Source organism: Felis catus, chromosome D2 (assembly GCF_018350175.1).
Source record: "Felis catus isolate Fca126 chromosome D2, F.catus_Fca126_mat1.0, whole genome shotgun sequence".
NCBI lineage: Eukaryota > Metazoa > Chordata > Mammalia > Carnivora > Felidae > Felis > Felis catus.
This window is the reverse complement of record NC_058378.1, coordinates 45,074,432-45,090,865: the sequence shown is the minus strand read 5'-3', so window position 1 is coordinate 45,090,865 and position 16,434 is coordinate 45,074,432. Positions and strand designations below refer to the sequence as shown.

The following is a 16,434-nucleotide window of genomic DNA, read 5'->3' as shown; positions in this document are numbered from 1 at the left end:
AGAGTGTGGTGAGCACATGAAGATCTTTGACGACACTTACCAACCACTTCAGGGGACGGAGCTCTGCTTACTTCATCACTGTTCCATCGATTGGACACAATTGGCCGCAAACGTTTGACACACACAACCTCACGCATATCTTCGTATGATGGATCATTGGGTACCATATTGTAATAAGGCAACTGGTACTCTTCTACTATCCCTGTAGGGAGTGAGAAAACACAGTGGGCACAAAAAATGTCAACCTACTCAGCACCTCTTACTCAACTATGGGAGTTAAAACAGATTCCTACACAAAGAAGAAAAGAATTAGAGTAACTGATTCACTTTTAACAGTAAATGTATGTTCTTCTCTTTTTCATGCCTAATTATTTTCTCTACCTCCATCCGGGTAGGGTCCTATGAAACTTATGGACTTAGCTATGTATATCCCTTAAAAAAAGTAAGGTGAAATGCTCATTTACCTTTTTAGTCTAATTATTTACATACATATTTGTTCTTACTAATGAATGCAGTTTTTATTTTTTGTTCTACAGCAGAAAGACAACATGATTTGTGGGGAATAGTGAACATGGCAGGCCTGAGACTGCTGTCCTGAAAAGGCCTGCGTAGAGGGCTGGCGCTGGGCCAGTGTCTGGGAACTTGCCAGGTAAACAGTCCCCTACACGCATATAAAACTTCTCCTAAGTGATAAGGTCGCTCACTGTGCCTAGACGGTTTGTGCAAACAATATGGTTTATGCTGAACACCTATTCTCGTTCTAGGAGTTTGGAATTCTGGTACTTGCTAGGTGGAGGGTGCCCATGTAACCTGGCTCTAAAAATATCTTTGGGTACTAGGTCTCTCATGAAGTTTCCTAGATGGCAGTATTTCACAAGTGTCCTAACTCACTGCTGGAGGGATTAAGCACATCCTGTGTGACTCCACTGGGAGAGGGCTTCTGGAGGCTTGTGCCCGATTTCCTCTGAACTTTGCTCCGTGCACTTTTCCCTTGGCTGACTTTATCTGTATTCTTTCACTGTAATAAATCTTAGCTGTGAGGACAACTATATGCTGAGTCCTATGAGTCCTTGTAGTGAAATCACAAAATGTGGCAGTGGCCTTGATCCCCAACATATATGACATCTAAGTTATATAAATGGAGCTGTTGCTTGTTCAATAATGAGGATATAAACATAACTGGAACCACACTAACTAGTCTTACCTCCTGTGATACAACGACGAGCCATTTCCCAAATGATCAGGCCAAAGCTATAGATGTCGGCCATTATGTAGGGTTGGAAATGGTTTTTATTCAAGCTTTCATCCAGCACTTCCGGAGCCATGTAGCGTTTGGTGCCCACCCTGGTATTCAAGGGCACGTCAACTTCATTTGTGTCGCTGAAACAGAGACAATGTTCAGGTTGAGGGTCAGGAACAAAACAGTTTATCTACATGTGTGTACACACACACACACACACACACACACACATACACACACACACACACACACACACACACACACCCCACACATAAATATATAAAAAATAAAATTAAAACAAAACCTATCTACCTACCTACTTAATATCTCCACATTCCCTTAACAGAATTCCTTGGGGCCAGATAGACTTTAAAAGTTAGCATTTTCCAGATTTTAGAACAGTAACATACCCCTTAAATATGTTACATATCAAGTTTTGTCACCAAACAAGTTTAGTGCCTCTTTAAGAAAAACGACCGTACTGAATATAAGAAAAAGTGGTAGGGGGCGCCTGGGTGGCGCAGTCGGTTAAGCGTCCGACTTCAGCCAGGTCATGATCTCGCGGTCCGTGAGTTCGAGCCCTGCGTCAGGCTCTGGGCTGATGGCTCAGAGCCTGGAGCCTGTTTCCGATTCTGTGTCTCCCTCTCTCTCTGCCCCTCCCCCGTTCATGCTCTGTCTCTCTCTGTCCCAAAAATAAATAAACGTTGAAAAAAAAATTTTTTTTTAAAAAAAGAAAAAGTGGTAGATAATTATATCCTAGAACAAGTGAATATGAAACTGAGAGGAATCATTTGTTTTTACCATTCCCATATGATAAACTCAGTCTCTGTGACACAGGATTACATTTTCTTCTTCTTTACGGATCCAATCCACTTAGTTCTGTTGTGAGTAATGTTTACATAATCATATTGACAATCAGTAATAAATGATGTTTATTGGTTTTTCAAATCTTGGACTACATTTTAGAGTTGGAAGACATGAATGCTTTGTTGCTCGGGCCCCCAATTCTGGCAGGTTCTGGAAACTACTCTGAAGCTGAGATTAATATAATGTATTTTAGGTTTTCTTTTTTTCTTTTTATATATTTTTTTACATTTACTTATTTTTGAGAGACAGAATCCGAAGCAAGCTCCAGGCTCCGAGCTGTCGGCACAGAGCCCGATGCGGGGCTCAAACTCACAAACCATGAGATCATGACCTGAGCCAAAGTTGGACGCTTAACCGGACTGAGCCACCCATGAGCCCTTATTTTAGGTTTTCTTAAACAGCACCTGATGAATAGTTGAGCCAATGAACACTACAATGGCAAAGAACAACAACAGGATCAGAAGACTGTAACCACTAGGGAAGAAGATTTCAATTTTAATATTAATTTATTACAGACGGACAGATGGAGTACTTTTATTTTATAACCTGAAAGGAATTCTGAAATGTAAATTGCCTGCTGTTTCCTAGAGTTATAACAATATGAAAATAGTTTCAATGGTTTCCTAAAAGTTGGTAATTCTATTTAAAAATTACTGACAATTTCAAATGGTGATGGAGAACGGTATACTGTTGTGGGAGTGTAAAGCAATGCATGGCCCCTGAAGGGGCAGCCTGCAATCACACTATCCTTTGATAGGCACCTACTCTTTGTTTAGCCTCCTCTCCAGGAATCCACCACAAACAAATACTTGTACAAGCGTTCGAGGATATTATAAATGGGTAAAATACAATGTTTATTAAAGTATTTTTTAAAAAATAATAAAATACAGACAACTTTGATGCCCATCAGTTAGGTCATAGATGAAATAAACTATACTACATCTATATAACAGAAAACTTTGTATCAGCACTGTGAAAAAGAATGAAGCAGGGGTGCCTGCCTGGACGGTTCAGTTGGTTAAGCATCCAACTCTTGGTTTCAGCTCAGGTCATGATCTCACAGTTCATGAGTTAGAGTCCCACACTGGTTCCACGCTGACCATGTGGAGCCTGCTTTGAATTCTCTCTCCAGCCCCCTGCCCTTCCTCCACAAGTGTGTGCATGCCCTCTCTCAAAATAAATAAATAAACTTAAAAAAAATGAAGCAGAGCTACACAAACTGAAATAGAATGATGTCTAAAACAATAAAAAGCAGGAAATCAAGAATTATGTACGGTAGGATGCAATTTTTGTAAAAAAACAACAGAAAAACAAAACACCAAGACCAAAAAATCCCCACTATTTCTTTAGAGAAGTAAGTACAAATACGTGTTTGGAACTCCACTATCCTGAATCCAAACAGGCAAATATCTTTTGGAGATTAAAATGACTTCAAAGCAGCAGGCAAAGAACCACTTACCTATTGAATTTAACAGCAAGGCCCAGGTCAGCAATACAGCAACTTCCATTTTTCTTAATGAGGATGTTTTTGCTTTTTAGGTCTCGATGAGCAATTGCAGGCTTTCCTTGGGTGCCATAAATTTCTGTGTGGAGGTGGCACAGACCACAGGCAGCTGAATAAGCCAACTTGAGCAGGGCTCTGGTGTCTAGTGTGGCACATTTCAGGAAATCATAGAGAGATCCGTTTTCATGGTAATCAGTAATCAAATAGAGCTGAGTCCAGGAGCCTGTACCTTTAATGTCTGCTGCTATAAAACCTGTTCAATTGATGAGTTTAAAAGGTTAGTTATCGGAGGTGTGTAGGAAGAATAATGAATGTTCATTCAGGATACAGAGAATAACCTAGGCATCATGTACAGATAAAAATTTCATTTGCCTAACAAAATCTCTTGAATGTGTTACCAATTTTTTCCTGCCATTTATACACACACCTCTACAATTCTGTAATACTTTTAAAATAATCTTAATGATAATCATGAAAACGACAATTATATCACTAAGAAAAAGATCACATATCAGAAAATAACCTGGGGGGATGTTATCCATATATATGATTCTCTAAGCATGAAGAACTACAAGAAGAAGGAATGTGGAAAAGCTCTGAAATTGAAAAGTGGACACATTACAATAATAAAGTTAAAATGTTCAACTAAGAGTCTGCTCCTAATTAAACCAACTCCCAATTGTCCATCAAGCCTCATCGCATCTGCCTTTCCGTCTGGCTCACTGACAAGCAGGTCCATGATACTAGGCTCCTTTCCTTCTTTTTCTTGTCCTCTTTCCCTTCAGAAAAAGGTCAGTGAGTGCTGGGTTGAACAGCATTGCCCTCCCCATTTCAACTCATGTCCACTTGGTACCTGTAAATGTGACCTTATTTGGAATACGATCTTTGTAGCTGTAATCAAATTCAGACGCGGTCATATGACATGAGGATGCACCCTAACTTAATGACCAGCATCCTTACAAGAGGAGGGAAATTTGGACAGAGACACACAGGGGAGAAGGCCGTATGACAACAAACAGCAAGAGTGTGGTCTCCAAGCCAAGAAATGCCAAAAATTGCTGGCAATCACCAGAAGCTGGGAAGAGACAAGGAAGGGGCCTCTCCCGGAGCCTTCAAAGAACATGGCTCTGCTGACACCCTCGCTTTAAACTTCTGGCTTCTAACTCTGGGAAATAAATTTCTGTTGTTTTAAGCCACCCAGTTTGTGGTAATTTGTTATGACAGCACTAGGAAACTAATAGTTAAGTGTCTGGAATACTTGTGGCAATGCGCTATGCACTCTCGAAATTAAAGGGTAGGGAAATAGTAGCTGAAAAGTCAGGAAAGCTAAAGGAGTCTATGTACCCTACTGATCAGATCATACCTAAATTATTTTTCTACTTTGTAAATGAAGGTGGGGGGTAGTTTAATTTACAAAAGGCAAAAAGGTACATATAGTTAAAGTTATACTAGAAAACTGCTTAAATTACCTTTCAAAAACTTGGGTTTTGTTACTGTATGAGTAAGTCCAATAAACTAACACTACTTCCAATTTGAAACTCACTCTTGTTTTCTTAGTTGGACAGTAAATAAAGTGGTTGGTGGGCATTCAGGATTGTTTTGTATTTAAACTGTTGTATTCTCCTGGGTCTCCTTCAGCCAAACACACATAAGCGAATTCATGTATGTTTTCAAAGCCCATGTGGCAGGGTTCTATCTGCACCCCACTAACCGTGTCAGAGTATAGAATCGACTGAAACTGAACGTGTACCCACCAAGTATGTTTTCATGGCGCATCAGCACTGTCTGATAGATTTCCGTTTCTCGAAACCAGCTAGCTTCTTCAGTGGTGAAAAATACTTTGACTGCCACTTTTTCACCACGCCATTTACCCATCCATACTTCTCCATATCGGCCTTTACCGACTTGCCGGACCATCTGAATCTGTTTGGCAATAGTTCGCTGCACCTTCATAGAAAAAGGTAAAATGTTTGTGGAGTTCCTGATGAAAAGAACCTGCTAAGACTGAGAAAGTGGTCTGATGGCCCATCCCAACAAAAAGGATGGGATGTACGACCAGTCAATAGCCCTGTTAGAATTTATAACATATTTAAAAGTAGATGAAACAATGACAACATATTTTGTGAAATCACACACTAACGGATTGGTCAATGTGGCAGACCGTTTGCAAAAATGGTCAAAATAATTCTACTCCTAGTCCACACCCCCTTGGGTAGTCTCCTTCACAGACTCTGGGCATGGCCATGTGACTTGCTCTTGGCAACAGAACAACGTGATACAAGTGGAGACCTGAAAAGTGTCTGTGCTCTGGGGCTCGCCCTTTCTTGCTGAGCTGGGGAACTCTGTGACTGATGAACGATACCACGGGAAGCCCTGGCCATGACTGGGAGCATCCAGCTCCAGCCGGGCAACTCTAGAGAAGGAACTGTCCAGCAGACCCACAGAATCATGAGGGATAATAAATATTTATTGCTCAAGCCACTAAGCTCGGGGTGCTTTATCATGCAGCAAAATCCAAATGACAGTTACCAATCTTCCACTCAAGTCTGGAAGACCCTATGTGATCTGGCTCCCACCTGACTCTCCAGCCTCATCATCTGCTATAATCATCCACCTACCACCCCTCTTATTTCTCTTATTTCAGCTTTCAGAATTCACTTAAGGGTGTTATTTCTCTGTGGAACACCTTCATAGCACACGTATACCTCGCAGCTGCTACGCTTCTCACAATTATAATTTTATTATTATGTATACATGTATTTGTTTGAACTCTATTCCCTTCTACTCACAGAATACAGGGATTTGTTTAGGGCAATACCTAAAGTACAAGTATTTTCATTAATTTTCATTGAATCAAAGATGCACACTGCTTGCTACCTTTCATTTTCAGAAGCACTAGTGGCCATTCTAAAGTAATAAGAACCCTAAGGTCCACGTTGGAAATGCAGTTAAAATGGACTAGATTTTGTGCATACCTAAACTGACTTAACTTTATGTATCATTTATTACAGAATCCTTTTATAGTTTTTAAAGAAAGTCAGGATTATTGAGGCATAATTTACATACAATAAAATCTACTTTTTGAGGACTGTGTTTTGACCAATGTATACAGTAATGCAACCATCAACACCCCAATTAAGATATAGAACGTTCCCAGGACCCAAGAAAGTTCCCTCCTGGCTCTTTAAAGTCAACCCCCCGCCACCCCCCCCGCCCCAGGCGCTGGTATCACTGATCTGTTTTCTTTCCCTACAGTTTTGCCTTTTCTAGAATATCACATAAATGAAAACACACAATATGTAGTCTTTTGTCTGGCTTTTTTCACTTAGCATAAAACACTTTGAAATTCATCTGTATTGTTGCTGCCTGTATCACTAGTTTCTTTTTATGGAAGAGTGGTATTCCACTGTATGAATATACTATGATTTGTTTATTCATTTACCAGCTGATGGATTTGGGGGCTGTTTACAACCCTATGTCTTACAAACAAAGCTCCTGTGAACATTCACATTCAGGTCTTTGTGTGGGCACGTCTGTCTGCATATCTCTTTGGTAAATACTTAGTGGAAGAACTTTCACTGTATAGAAAGTATAAACTTAACTTTTCAGTCAACTGTCAACCTGTTTCCCAAAGTGGCTGAAATATTTTCATTCCCATCAGCAATGTATGAGGTATCTAGCCGATCTATATTCTTTTCAGCACTTAATGTTCTCAGCCTTAGCCACACTAGTGGATGTGCAGTGTCTTGCTTTAATGTTTAATTTGCATTTGCCTGATGCTGCTGAGCACCTTTTCATGTGCTTCTTTGCCATTCTTTTATCTTCTTTTGGGAAGTATCTGTTCAAAATTTTGTCCATTTTTAAAAACTGGGTAGCCTTATTACTGAATTATAAACGTTCTTTATACATTCTGCAATAGAAATTCTTTCAGATCTGCACTGTCAGTTTGTGACTTATTTTTTCCTTTGTTTAAGTGTTTTCTGAATAGGAAAAGTTTTAAATTTTGAGAAAGCCCAATTCACTGGGGCACCTGGGTGGCTCAGTAGGTTAAGCATCCAACTCTTGGTTTTGGCTCAGGTCAGGATCTCACGGTTTCGTGAGTTCAAGCCCCACGTTGGGCTCTGCACTGGCAGCACAGAGCCTGCTTGGGATTCCCTCTCCTCCCCTCTCTGCCTCGCCCCCACTTGCACTGTCTCGGTCTCTCTCAAAATAAATAAACTTAAAAAAAAAAAAGTCCAATGTATCATTTAAAAAAATGATTCATGCCTTTTGTGTGCTAAGAAACCCTTGCTTAACCCAAGGTCACAATGATTTTCTAAAACATTTTCTTTGAAGGGTTTTATACTTCAACTTTCACATTTAGGTCTATGAACCATTTCAAAGTAATTTTGTGTTTGGAGATAAGGGTTGAGATATACTTTTTGGCAAATGTATGCCCAATCTTCCCTGCACTGTTTGTTGAACAGACTGTCTTCTCCCCACTGAATTACTCTGGCACCCAATTCAAGTGATATTTGTATCCATTTCTATACTCTCCATTCTCTTCTACTGATATACATACTTATATGTAAGGATCACACTGTGCTGATTATTGTAGCTTTATAGTAAGTACAGAAATCAGGTAGTGAATCTTTATTCTTTTTCCAAATTGCTTTGACTCTTCTACGAGGTCCTTTGCATTTCCATATAAATGTTAGAATCAGCTTATCAATTTCTAAAAAGTTTGCTCTGATTTCATATTGAATGCAAACTATAAATCAATTTAGGATCATTGAAATTTTAATACTGCATCTACTGATTCACAGACAGGATAGACATCTCCCTTTATTTAGGGTTTTGTTAATTTTTTGGCAATGTTTTCTAATTTTCAGTGCACAGGTCTTATATACATTTTGTTAAGCTTATTCTAAAATATATGATGTCTTTTAAAGCTATTTTAAATGATACTGCTTTAAAATTTTTAATTCCTGGGGTGCCAGGGCAGCTCAGTTGGTTGAGTGCCTGACTTCAGCTCAGGTCATGATCTCACAATTCGTCAATTTGAGCCCAGTGTCGGGCTCTGGGCTGACGCTCGGAGCCTGGAGCTGGCTTTGGATTCTGTGTCTTCCTCTCTCTCTGCCCCTCCCCTGCTTGCACGCTCTCTCTCTCAAAAATAAACATTAAAATACATTTTTTAAAATAAAACATTAATTCCTAACCACTCATTGCCAGTGTACCTAAATTCAATGATTTCTGTACAGTGACCATATACTCTGCAACCCTGATAAACTCACTTTACGGTACCATCCTTGAGATTTTCTATGTAGATATCATGTGGTCTGCATATGAAGATAGTTTTACCTTTCCAATTCAATTACAGAATTCAATAAATTTAAAAATCAGAGATCAATGTATTTAAACAAATGCAATTAAATTAAAAATATATCTGGATCTCTAGTACTTATTAATTTGAAATAGTTATACTTCTCCCAGCCAATGAGTTTAACCTTAGATGCAAAGAATTTATATCTGATTCCTCTACAAGTTGGCTGTTAAAAACAAAACTTGAGAGTTAACTCTAGCACTTATATAGCGCCTCATGATCACGTTTTTCCCCTAATTTTGTTTGAGACTCTATCTTAATTGCCTGTTTGTTCTATTTTTCTTGTTTCATACTTCTTGTTTTTAACTGATTTCTCCTTGCATTACGGTAGCTATCTTTCTAAATAAGAAGGGGAAAAAATGTGTGTTTAGTAACGTTCCCTACTCTGTAACAAATATGCTGTGTATGATCATATGAGGACAAATTCTGTATCGATAAACCATTTGTGTTTGTATGACATTTTATCTTACCAATAAGGGTAGTCCAGATCCACTACCAGAACTCTGTGACTGGTCAATAAGGTCTTTTAATGATTCTCCAACCGGAATAAATGCTTCATCTTGTTCCAAATCACGATTGTAACGACGTCTGCTTGAGATGCTCTTGCAATAATGTCTTTTGAAAAAGCAGAAAATAAGCTACATTAAAATTCTAAAACTATAAAATTCTAGGGTTAAGAAAAATGTTGAGGTTGTCGACACCATCTTTCCTTTAGATAGGATCACATCCAAATTAGTCTTACAGGATAATATATTCTCTGTTAAAATAATATCCAGAAATGGAGCTTGTGAAGTAGAGTTCTATATATATGTTAAAATGCAATTTTTTTTCTACTTAAAGAACATCCTTTAACATATTTTGTGGTCCAAATCTGCTGGATATGAATTCTTTCAAGCTTTTGTATGTGTGTCTTTAGTTCACCTTCATTTTTTTGTTGTTTATTTATTTAGAGACAGAGACAGAATCCCAAGCAGGCTCTGCACTGTCAGCACAGAGTCCCACACAGGGCTCGATCTCATGAACCTCAACATCATGACCGGAGCTGAAACCAAGAGTTAGATGCTTAACTGACTGAGCCACCCAGGTACCCCAGTTTACCTTCATTTTTGAAAGTATTTTCTCTGCATATAGAATTCTAGGTTTATGACTTTTTACCCCTTGAGTACTTTAAAGATTCTGCTCTATGCACATTGTTTCCCCTGAAAAGTTGGCTACCATCCTTACCCATCTTCCTCTGCACCTAATCTGCCTTTTCTCTGGCTGCAATTAAGATTTTTTTCCTTTATCACTGGTTTTGAGCTATTTGATAATGATGTGCCTTGGTGTAGATTTCTTTTTGTTGCTTGTTCTTTGGCTCTATGGGTTTACAGTTCTAATTAAATTTGAAAAAAATTTGGTCATTATTTTTAAAAATAATTTGCTCTCTCCCCTCTTTTGGGAAGTCCAATTATATATACAGTTGACCACTGAAAAAAACATGGGTTTGAACTGCATGGATCCATTTAAGTGTAGATTTTTTTTTTCAATACAGCACAGTACTACATATACATGTATTTTCTTTTCCTCATGATTTTCTTGACACATTTTCTTTTCTTTAGCTTACTCTAAGAATACAACATATAATACACACAACCTAAAAAATATGTGTTAATCAAGTGTTTATGTTATTGAAAAGGCTTCCAGTCAACAGTAGGCTATTAGTAGTTAAGTTTTGGGGGAGTCAGTTATACACAGATTTTGACTGCACAGGGGTTGGTTCCCCAAACCTCTGCACTATTCAACTGTCAACTGTATATACATTAGGTTGCATGAAGTCCCACAGTTCACTGGTGCTCATTTTTTTTTTTCATTTTAGTTTTGTTTTTTTTTGTTTTTTTTTTTTTATTTTAGAGACAGAGAGAGGACATGTGAGGAAGATGGACAGAGGGAGAGAGAGAGAAAAAACCTTAAGCAGGCCAAGCTCAGCCTGATGCGGGGCTTAATCCCATGACCCTGGGATCATGACCCAAGCAAAACCAAGAGTCAGACACCCAACCGACTGAGCTGCCCAGGCGTCCTATCAATTTATTTTTAAAATATGTATTGATGGTTTAGTTTGTTTAGTTTCTCTTGCAGTGTCTTCATGTCTACTCATATTTTCTTCTACAGTATCTAATCTGTCATTAATCTCATCCAGTGTATATTTCATCTCAGGTATTATAGATTTCATTTTCTAAAGTCTGATATGGGTCTCTTTTAGATCTTCCAAGTCTCTATTTCACTTTTTGAACGTATAAAATACAGTTATAATAACTATTTTAATGCCTCTATCCACTAATTCTAAAACTTCCATCAGTTTTCGGTTGGTGTTTTGATTCCTCATTACTGGTTGTATTAGTTGTATACCTGGTAATTGTTGACTAGATGGCAGATACTGTGAATTTTACCTTGTTGGTGCTGGGTGTTTTTATATTCTTCTAAATATTCTTATTTATTATTTATTATTTTAAAGAAAGAGAGAGACAGCATGAACGGGGAAGAGAGACAGAGGAAGACTGAGACAGAATCTCAAGCAGGCTCCACACTCAACAAGGACCCCAACGCTGGCCTTGATCCAATGACCCTGGGATCATGACCTGAACCAAAATCAAGAGTCAGAAGAGTCAGTCAGTCAACTGACTGAACTACCCAGGCGCCCCTCTAAATATCCTTGAACTTTGCTCTAGGATGTCATGTTTAGTTTAGAGCTAATTATTCCCCAATACTGAAGCAAGACCCTTCTGAGTACTCTAACCAAAGCCCTGGGGATTATGAGGTTTTCAAGTCTCCCAGGTGATGGAAACAGACACTATTCCCAGACTTGTGTGAGCACTGAACACTGTTTCCTTCGATCTTTTCAGGCATTCTTACCCAGTCTTGGGCAGTTTCCTCACTTGTACATGCTGATAAAGATTCAGCTGAATATTTGATAAGAACCTTCTGCAGATGTCCAGAGTTCTTTCCCTGTGAAGTTCTCTCCTCTTTAGTACTCTGTTATTCATACCCCAGACTCAGCTACATCTCCTTGAGCCAGAGCCTGATGGGCTACACCTGGGTTCCTCCTATGTCCTATAGCTAGAAACTCTCTCCAGGCAGTTTGGTGGGCAATCATAAGGCTTACTTCATTTGTCTCCTGTTTTTCAGGGATTAGTGCCCTCACTGCCTCATTGGCAACTACTGATACATGAGTGGAGCTTACTGATTACAGACTTCACTGTGAGATAACTGCCTGGACCATTTCACTGGGCCCATGGAGGTGAGTATATTTAGGTTTTTTTCTCTTGGGCTGGATGGATTTCGCCAAGAAGATTTTTCCTATTTCCTGTTTGAATAAGTCTGCCTAACAGAGTTCTGGGAGGGTTGAGGGGCCCACCAATAAGTATATAAATGTTCACTTTACCTCCATGTTTTCACTATAATATCTCACCCTCAATAATGGGATGCCACAACTAAGAATCTTATCTTTGTTCTTTTTTTTTTTTTTTTTAAAGATTTTTATTTATTTTTGAGAGACAAAGATAGACAGAGCATGAGTGGGGGACGGACAGAGAGAGAGGGAGACACAGGATCCAAAGCAGGCTCCAGGCTCTGAGCTGTCAGAACAGGGCCCGATGCAGGGCTTGAACTCAGGAACCTCGAGATCATGACCTGAGCTGAAGTCAGACGCTTAACCGACTGAGCCACCCAGGCGCCCCTCTTTGTTCTTTACAGAGAAACTTCTAGCTTTCTGTCAGGGAGATAGTAGGGGTGACTGTTCTGAACAAGAGTAGGGGTCTCAACATCTGTGGGACTTGTCATCCAAGATGGACCACAACATTCTCACCTCCCGGTATGTAAGTCCCTGTTTCCCTTCCATAATGTTTTAGGGCTGACCTGTGTGACCAACACAATGTGGCAGAAGTGATGGTGTAACTTTGGAGTCTAGATCGTAAACAGCATTGCAGCTTCCACCTTGATCTCTTGAATCACTCACCCTAGGAGGAAGAAGCCAGTCTTCATGCTGCAAGGATACTCATACAGCTCTGTTAAGAGGCTCACATCAGAGAAACTAAGCTCCCCTGTCAACCTGTGAGCATCAGAAGTGAGCTACCTTGGAAAGTGATCTACCAGCTCTAGTCAAGCCTTTAGGTGAGCACAGCTCCTGCTGACATCTGACTGGACCGTATCAAAGATTCTGACGTGCAGTCAGTCACTCCTGAATTTCTGACCCACAGTGAGAGATAATAATTGCTGTTTTAAGCCACTATGTTTGGGAGTGATTTCCTAATGCAGTATTGCATAACACAGCATCTGACTTTCTAAAAATAGACTTTCAAGCAATCCTCTTGGTTTTACTGCCACTCTCAGCTTTACTCCCAGAGGTAACTGGTGCTGCCAATTTTCGAGCTTCTTGGGGAATTCTATAGTATAAACTGGTTGCACCTTTACTTTCTCAAATTCTAGCCTAGGAGTCTGATTTTGTAGGTCCGCAAAGTCACTTACTACTCATCCAAAAGTTTCCCAAGTTCCAAAGGTTTTGTTGTTGTTGTTGTTGTTTTTTGCTGTTATCTGGTATCCCATTCTCCTTGTCCTAGCTGGACAAAGAAGGTAAAAACTATTGCTTTTTCACTGGAGGCAGCAAAAGGGAGATGCTCAATCTGTCTCTTTATCTAAGAATTTCTGCCAGTATTATAGGTGGAAAACAGTATCTCAGTATGATTTTAATTTCTATTTTTCATATTGTGAATATTCTTGAGTCATCTTTTTATTTTTCTTTTCAGAGCTGTAAGTATTTCCTTTTAGATAAATGTGAGTTCAGTTTGGGGGGAATGTTTTCCCATTGAACTGCTAAGTTTTTTGTTTTTGATTTATAAAAGCTCTCTATATTTGAGAAATCAGCTCTTTGTAATATGAGATACCAATATTTTTCACTCTTTGTCTTCTGTTTATGGTGGTTTCTGCCACATAGTAAAGTTTTATTTTTATGTACTTGACGCAAGTTTTTCTTTTTTAAGGTTTTATTTTCTGTGTATGGGGTGTTTTTCTTTGCTTCTTGGTTTTATGTCAGTCACAGGTCTTCCACACTGAGATTATTTTTTTAAATTCTTCTATGGTCTGTTCCAGTGCTTTAATCAGTTAATGTTACGTATTTAGATCCAAGATGGGTAAAACTTATTACGATGTAGGTTACTGACTGAACTTCATCTTTTTCTTTTTTTTTAAAGAGGGGGTGGAGGGAGAGAAGGGGAGAGAGAGAGAGAGACAGAGACAGAGACAGAGACAGAGAAAGAAAATTAAGCAGGCTACACACCCAGCATGGAGCCTGATGTGGGGCTCGATCCCACAACTGTGAGATCATGACCTGAGCCAAAATCAAGAGTCAACCAACTCTCAACTAAACGAGCTAACTATACACCCCTCATGTTTTTCTATATAGCCACCTACTACTAAATCCATTTGTCAAATAATCCATGTTTTCCCCAGTGATCTGGAATGTTACCTTTACCATATACTAAATTTACTTATATACTGGGGTCTATTTATGGGTCTAGGAACCTGTTCCACTGATCTCTCAGTCTATTCATATGCCAATAAGATAATGCTTTATTATTGAAGTTTATCCCCTCCTCTTATTCCTCTTCTCTTTTGGCATCTGTCTTCTGAAATCATGACTAACCACAAACAATTCTGAAGCCCCAAGTAACTAAAGAACGATAATGCAGTTGTCTTCTTGGGACAGATTTTAAACATTCAGATACAAAAAGTTCAATATTCCATAAATAAGAAAAATCCTAAGTACTCATGAACAAGAAGTATAAAGTTGGGTTCAATTAACTGATTAATAGTAAGGTCCTCTTTTTCCTTAAGAAAAATATAATCTGGTTAGTTAAAGAAGACAGACCCAGAGAATACAAGTTAATGGTGTTTGAACTGCATTCAGTGGTCAATAACTTATGCCCATTGCCTTTTAAAGAACTACTTACATCTAATATTCAACAACATATTTTATATAAAAATAATGATCTTACTTGTAACAAAAACAGCTGGAGAAGATGATCATAGCAACTATGCAGACAGCCATTGCAATGAGCACAACCAGCCAGCGAATGCTGCCATCAAAAAATGGACCTGACAAGGGAAGTGAACAACAAAGCACACATTTGATCTCTTCATCACATACGCAAGGAGAAAAATAACTTGGGAGTGTTAAATTCTAGAAAGCTTGCTTACTGTCAAAATCAGAAAATATTTTACTGAAAATCACAATCACCCTCTTCTAGACGAACCTACCTATGACAACAGGGGGCAGTGTAGGTTGTAAATACTGGTTACATAAATTGGTCCGACAACATTCTATCGTCCGCCGTAGCTGTGCTTTTGGTGAATCCTAGAGGAAGAGTAAGGACAAAATTAAAAATGGCTTGATATTTTCAGGTGAGAATGAGGGTTTTTTTTTTTTTAATATTCATGAACACAATTTCTAGCTCTGTTGAGTGAAAAGGACCTGCAAGTTTTATGTGTTAAGAAAAGATTATCAAAAAATTATGTGTGTTGAAATAGTGTTGTAAGGATTGTAAAATGGTATTTCTTAAGAACATATGTATGTGGATGATGTGTTGGAACACTGGACTATAACTAAATTATAAACAAAAGTTCACAAGTATTTTTCACCAAAACTTTGGCATATCTTAATGTATTACTATTCACCTGTTTGTAGTAGTAAAAATCGAAGTCATGAGATCTTTTCCTAAAAAACATGGGTAATACACTTTATTGCAGTGATGAACTAGTAGGGTGCACAGGATCTCACAGCAGCACCAAGACGACTTAAGTGGAGGGCGTTGTAGTCTAAAGAAAGGAGACGTGAGGAAAAATAGTCGAGGAGGTAGAAGATACTGCAGAGTCTGCACAGAACAACTATGTTGAGACTAAGGAACCCAATGCAGAAGCAAGTTAAAGCAGATGTGGTGAGGACAAAGGCAAAATGCAGAAACCATACTCCTGAGAGTTTCTTAGAGACCACCGACCAGAGAGGAGATGTGTCCCTGACAGATCAGAAAATGAGCACAGAACAAGACTTCAGTCAAGAGAGCAGACATCAACAATTATGTGTGAAGTTTTACGTGATTGGTACAGTACTTGACAAGTTATTAACTTGAATGCTGACATTTCAGCACTGCCTGGGAAAACTGCCATTCTGGACCAAAATAGCAACAGAAAGGAATTGCTTGTCATTATAAAAGTAGCAGGAACATAAGCAGAAACTGACCATGTTATTCTTAAGTATCAGATGGCCAAAACAGAAAAACCTCAGTATAATCAAGTATTACTTTAAAAAGGTGAATGAATAGGAGTCCACGACTTGATCCTACCAGAAAAGATGGGTTGAGAGTACTGGGAAACTTCCAAAAGCACAAGTTTTCCATTTTAACTAAATTTTTAATGTTAAAAAAGTTTTACTTA

General features: G+C 38.7%; 1 protein-coding gene across 1 annotated transcript in view; it reads right to left on the bottom strand.

Annotated features, from left to right (window-relative positions):
• BMPR1A (bone morphogenetic protein receptor type 1A) overlaps positions 1-16,434 on the bottom strand; it is a 137,880-nt gene that overhangs the window by 3,718 nt on the left and 117,728 nt on the right. The window contains exons 6-12 of the mRNA XM_023240628.2: positions 15,262-15,358; positions 15,000-15,099; positions 9,444-9,588; positions 5,366-5,558; positions 3,567-3,864; positions 1,205-1,380; positions 72-202 (exon numbers count right to left, since the gene is read on the bottom strand). Coding sequence (XP_023096396.1) covers positions 72-202; positions 1,205-1,380; positions 3,567-3,864; positions 5,366-5,558; positions 9,444-9,588; positions 15,000-15,099; positions 15,262-15,358 — 1,140 coding nt within the window. The remainder of the gene's footprint in view (positions 1-71; positions 203-1,204; positions 1,381-3,566; positions 3,865-5,365; positions 5,559-9,443; positions 9,589-14,999; positions 15,100-15,261; positions 15,359-16,434) is intronic.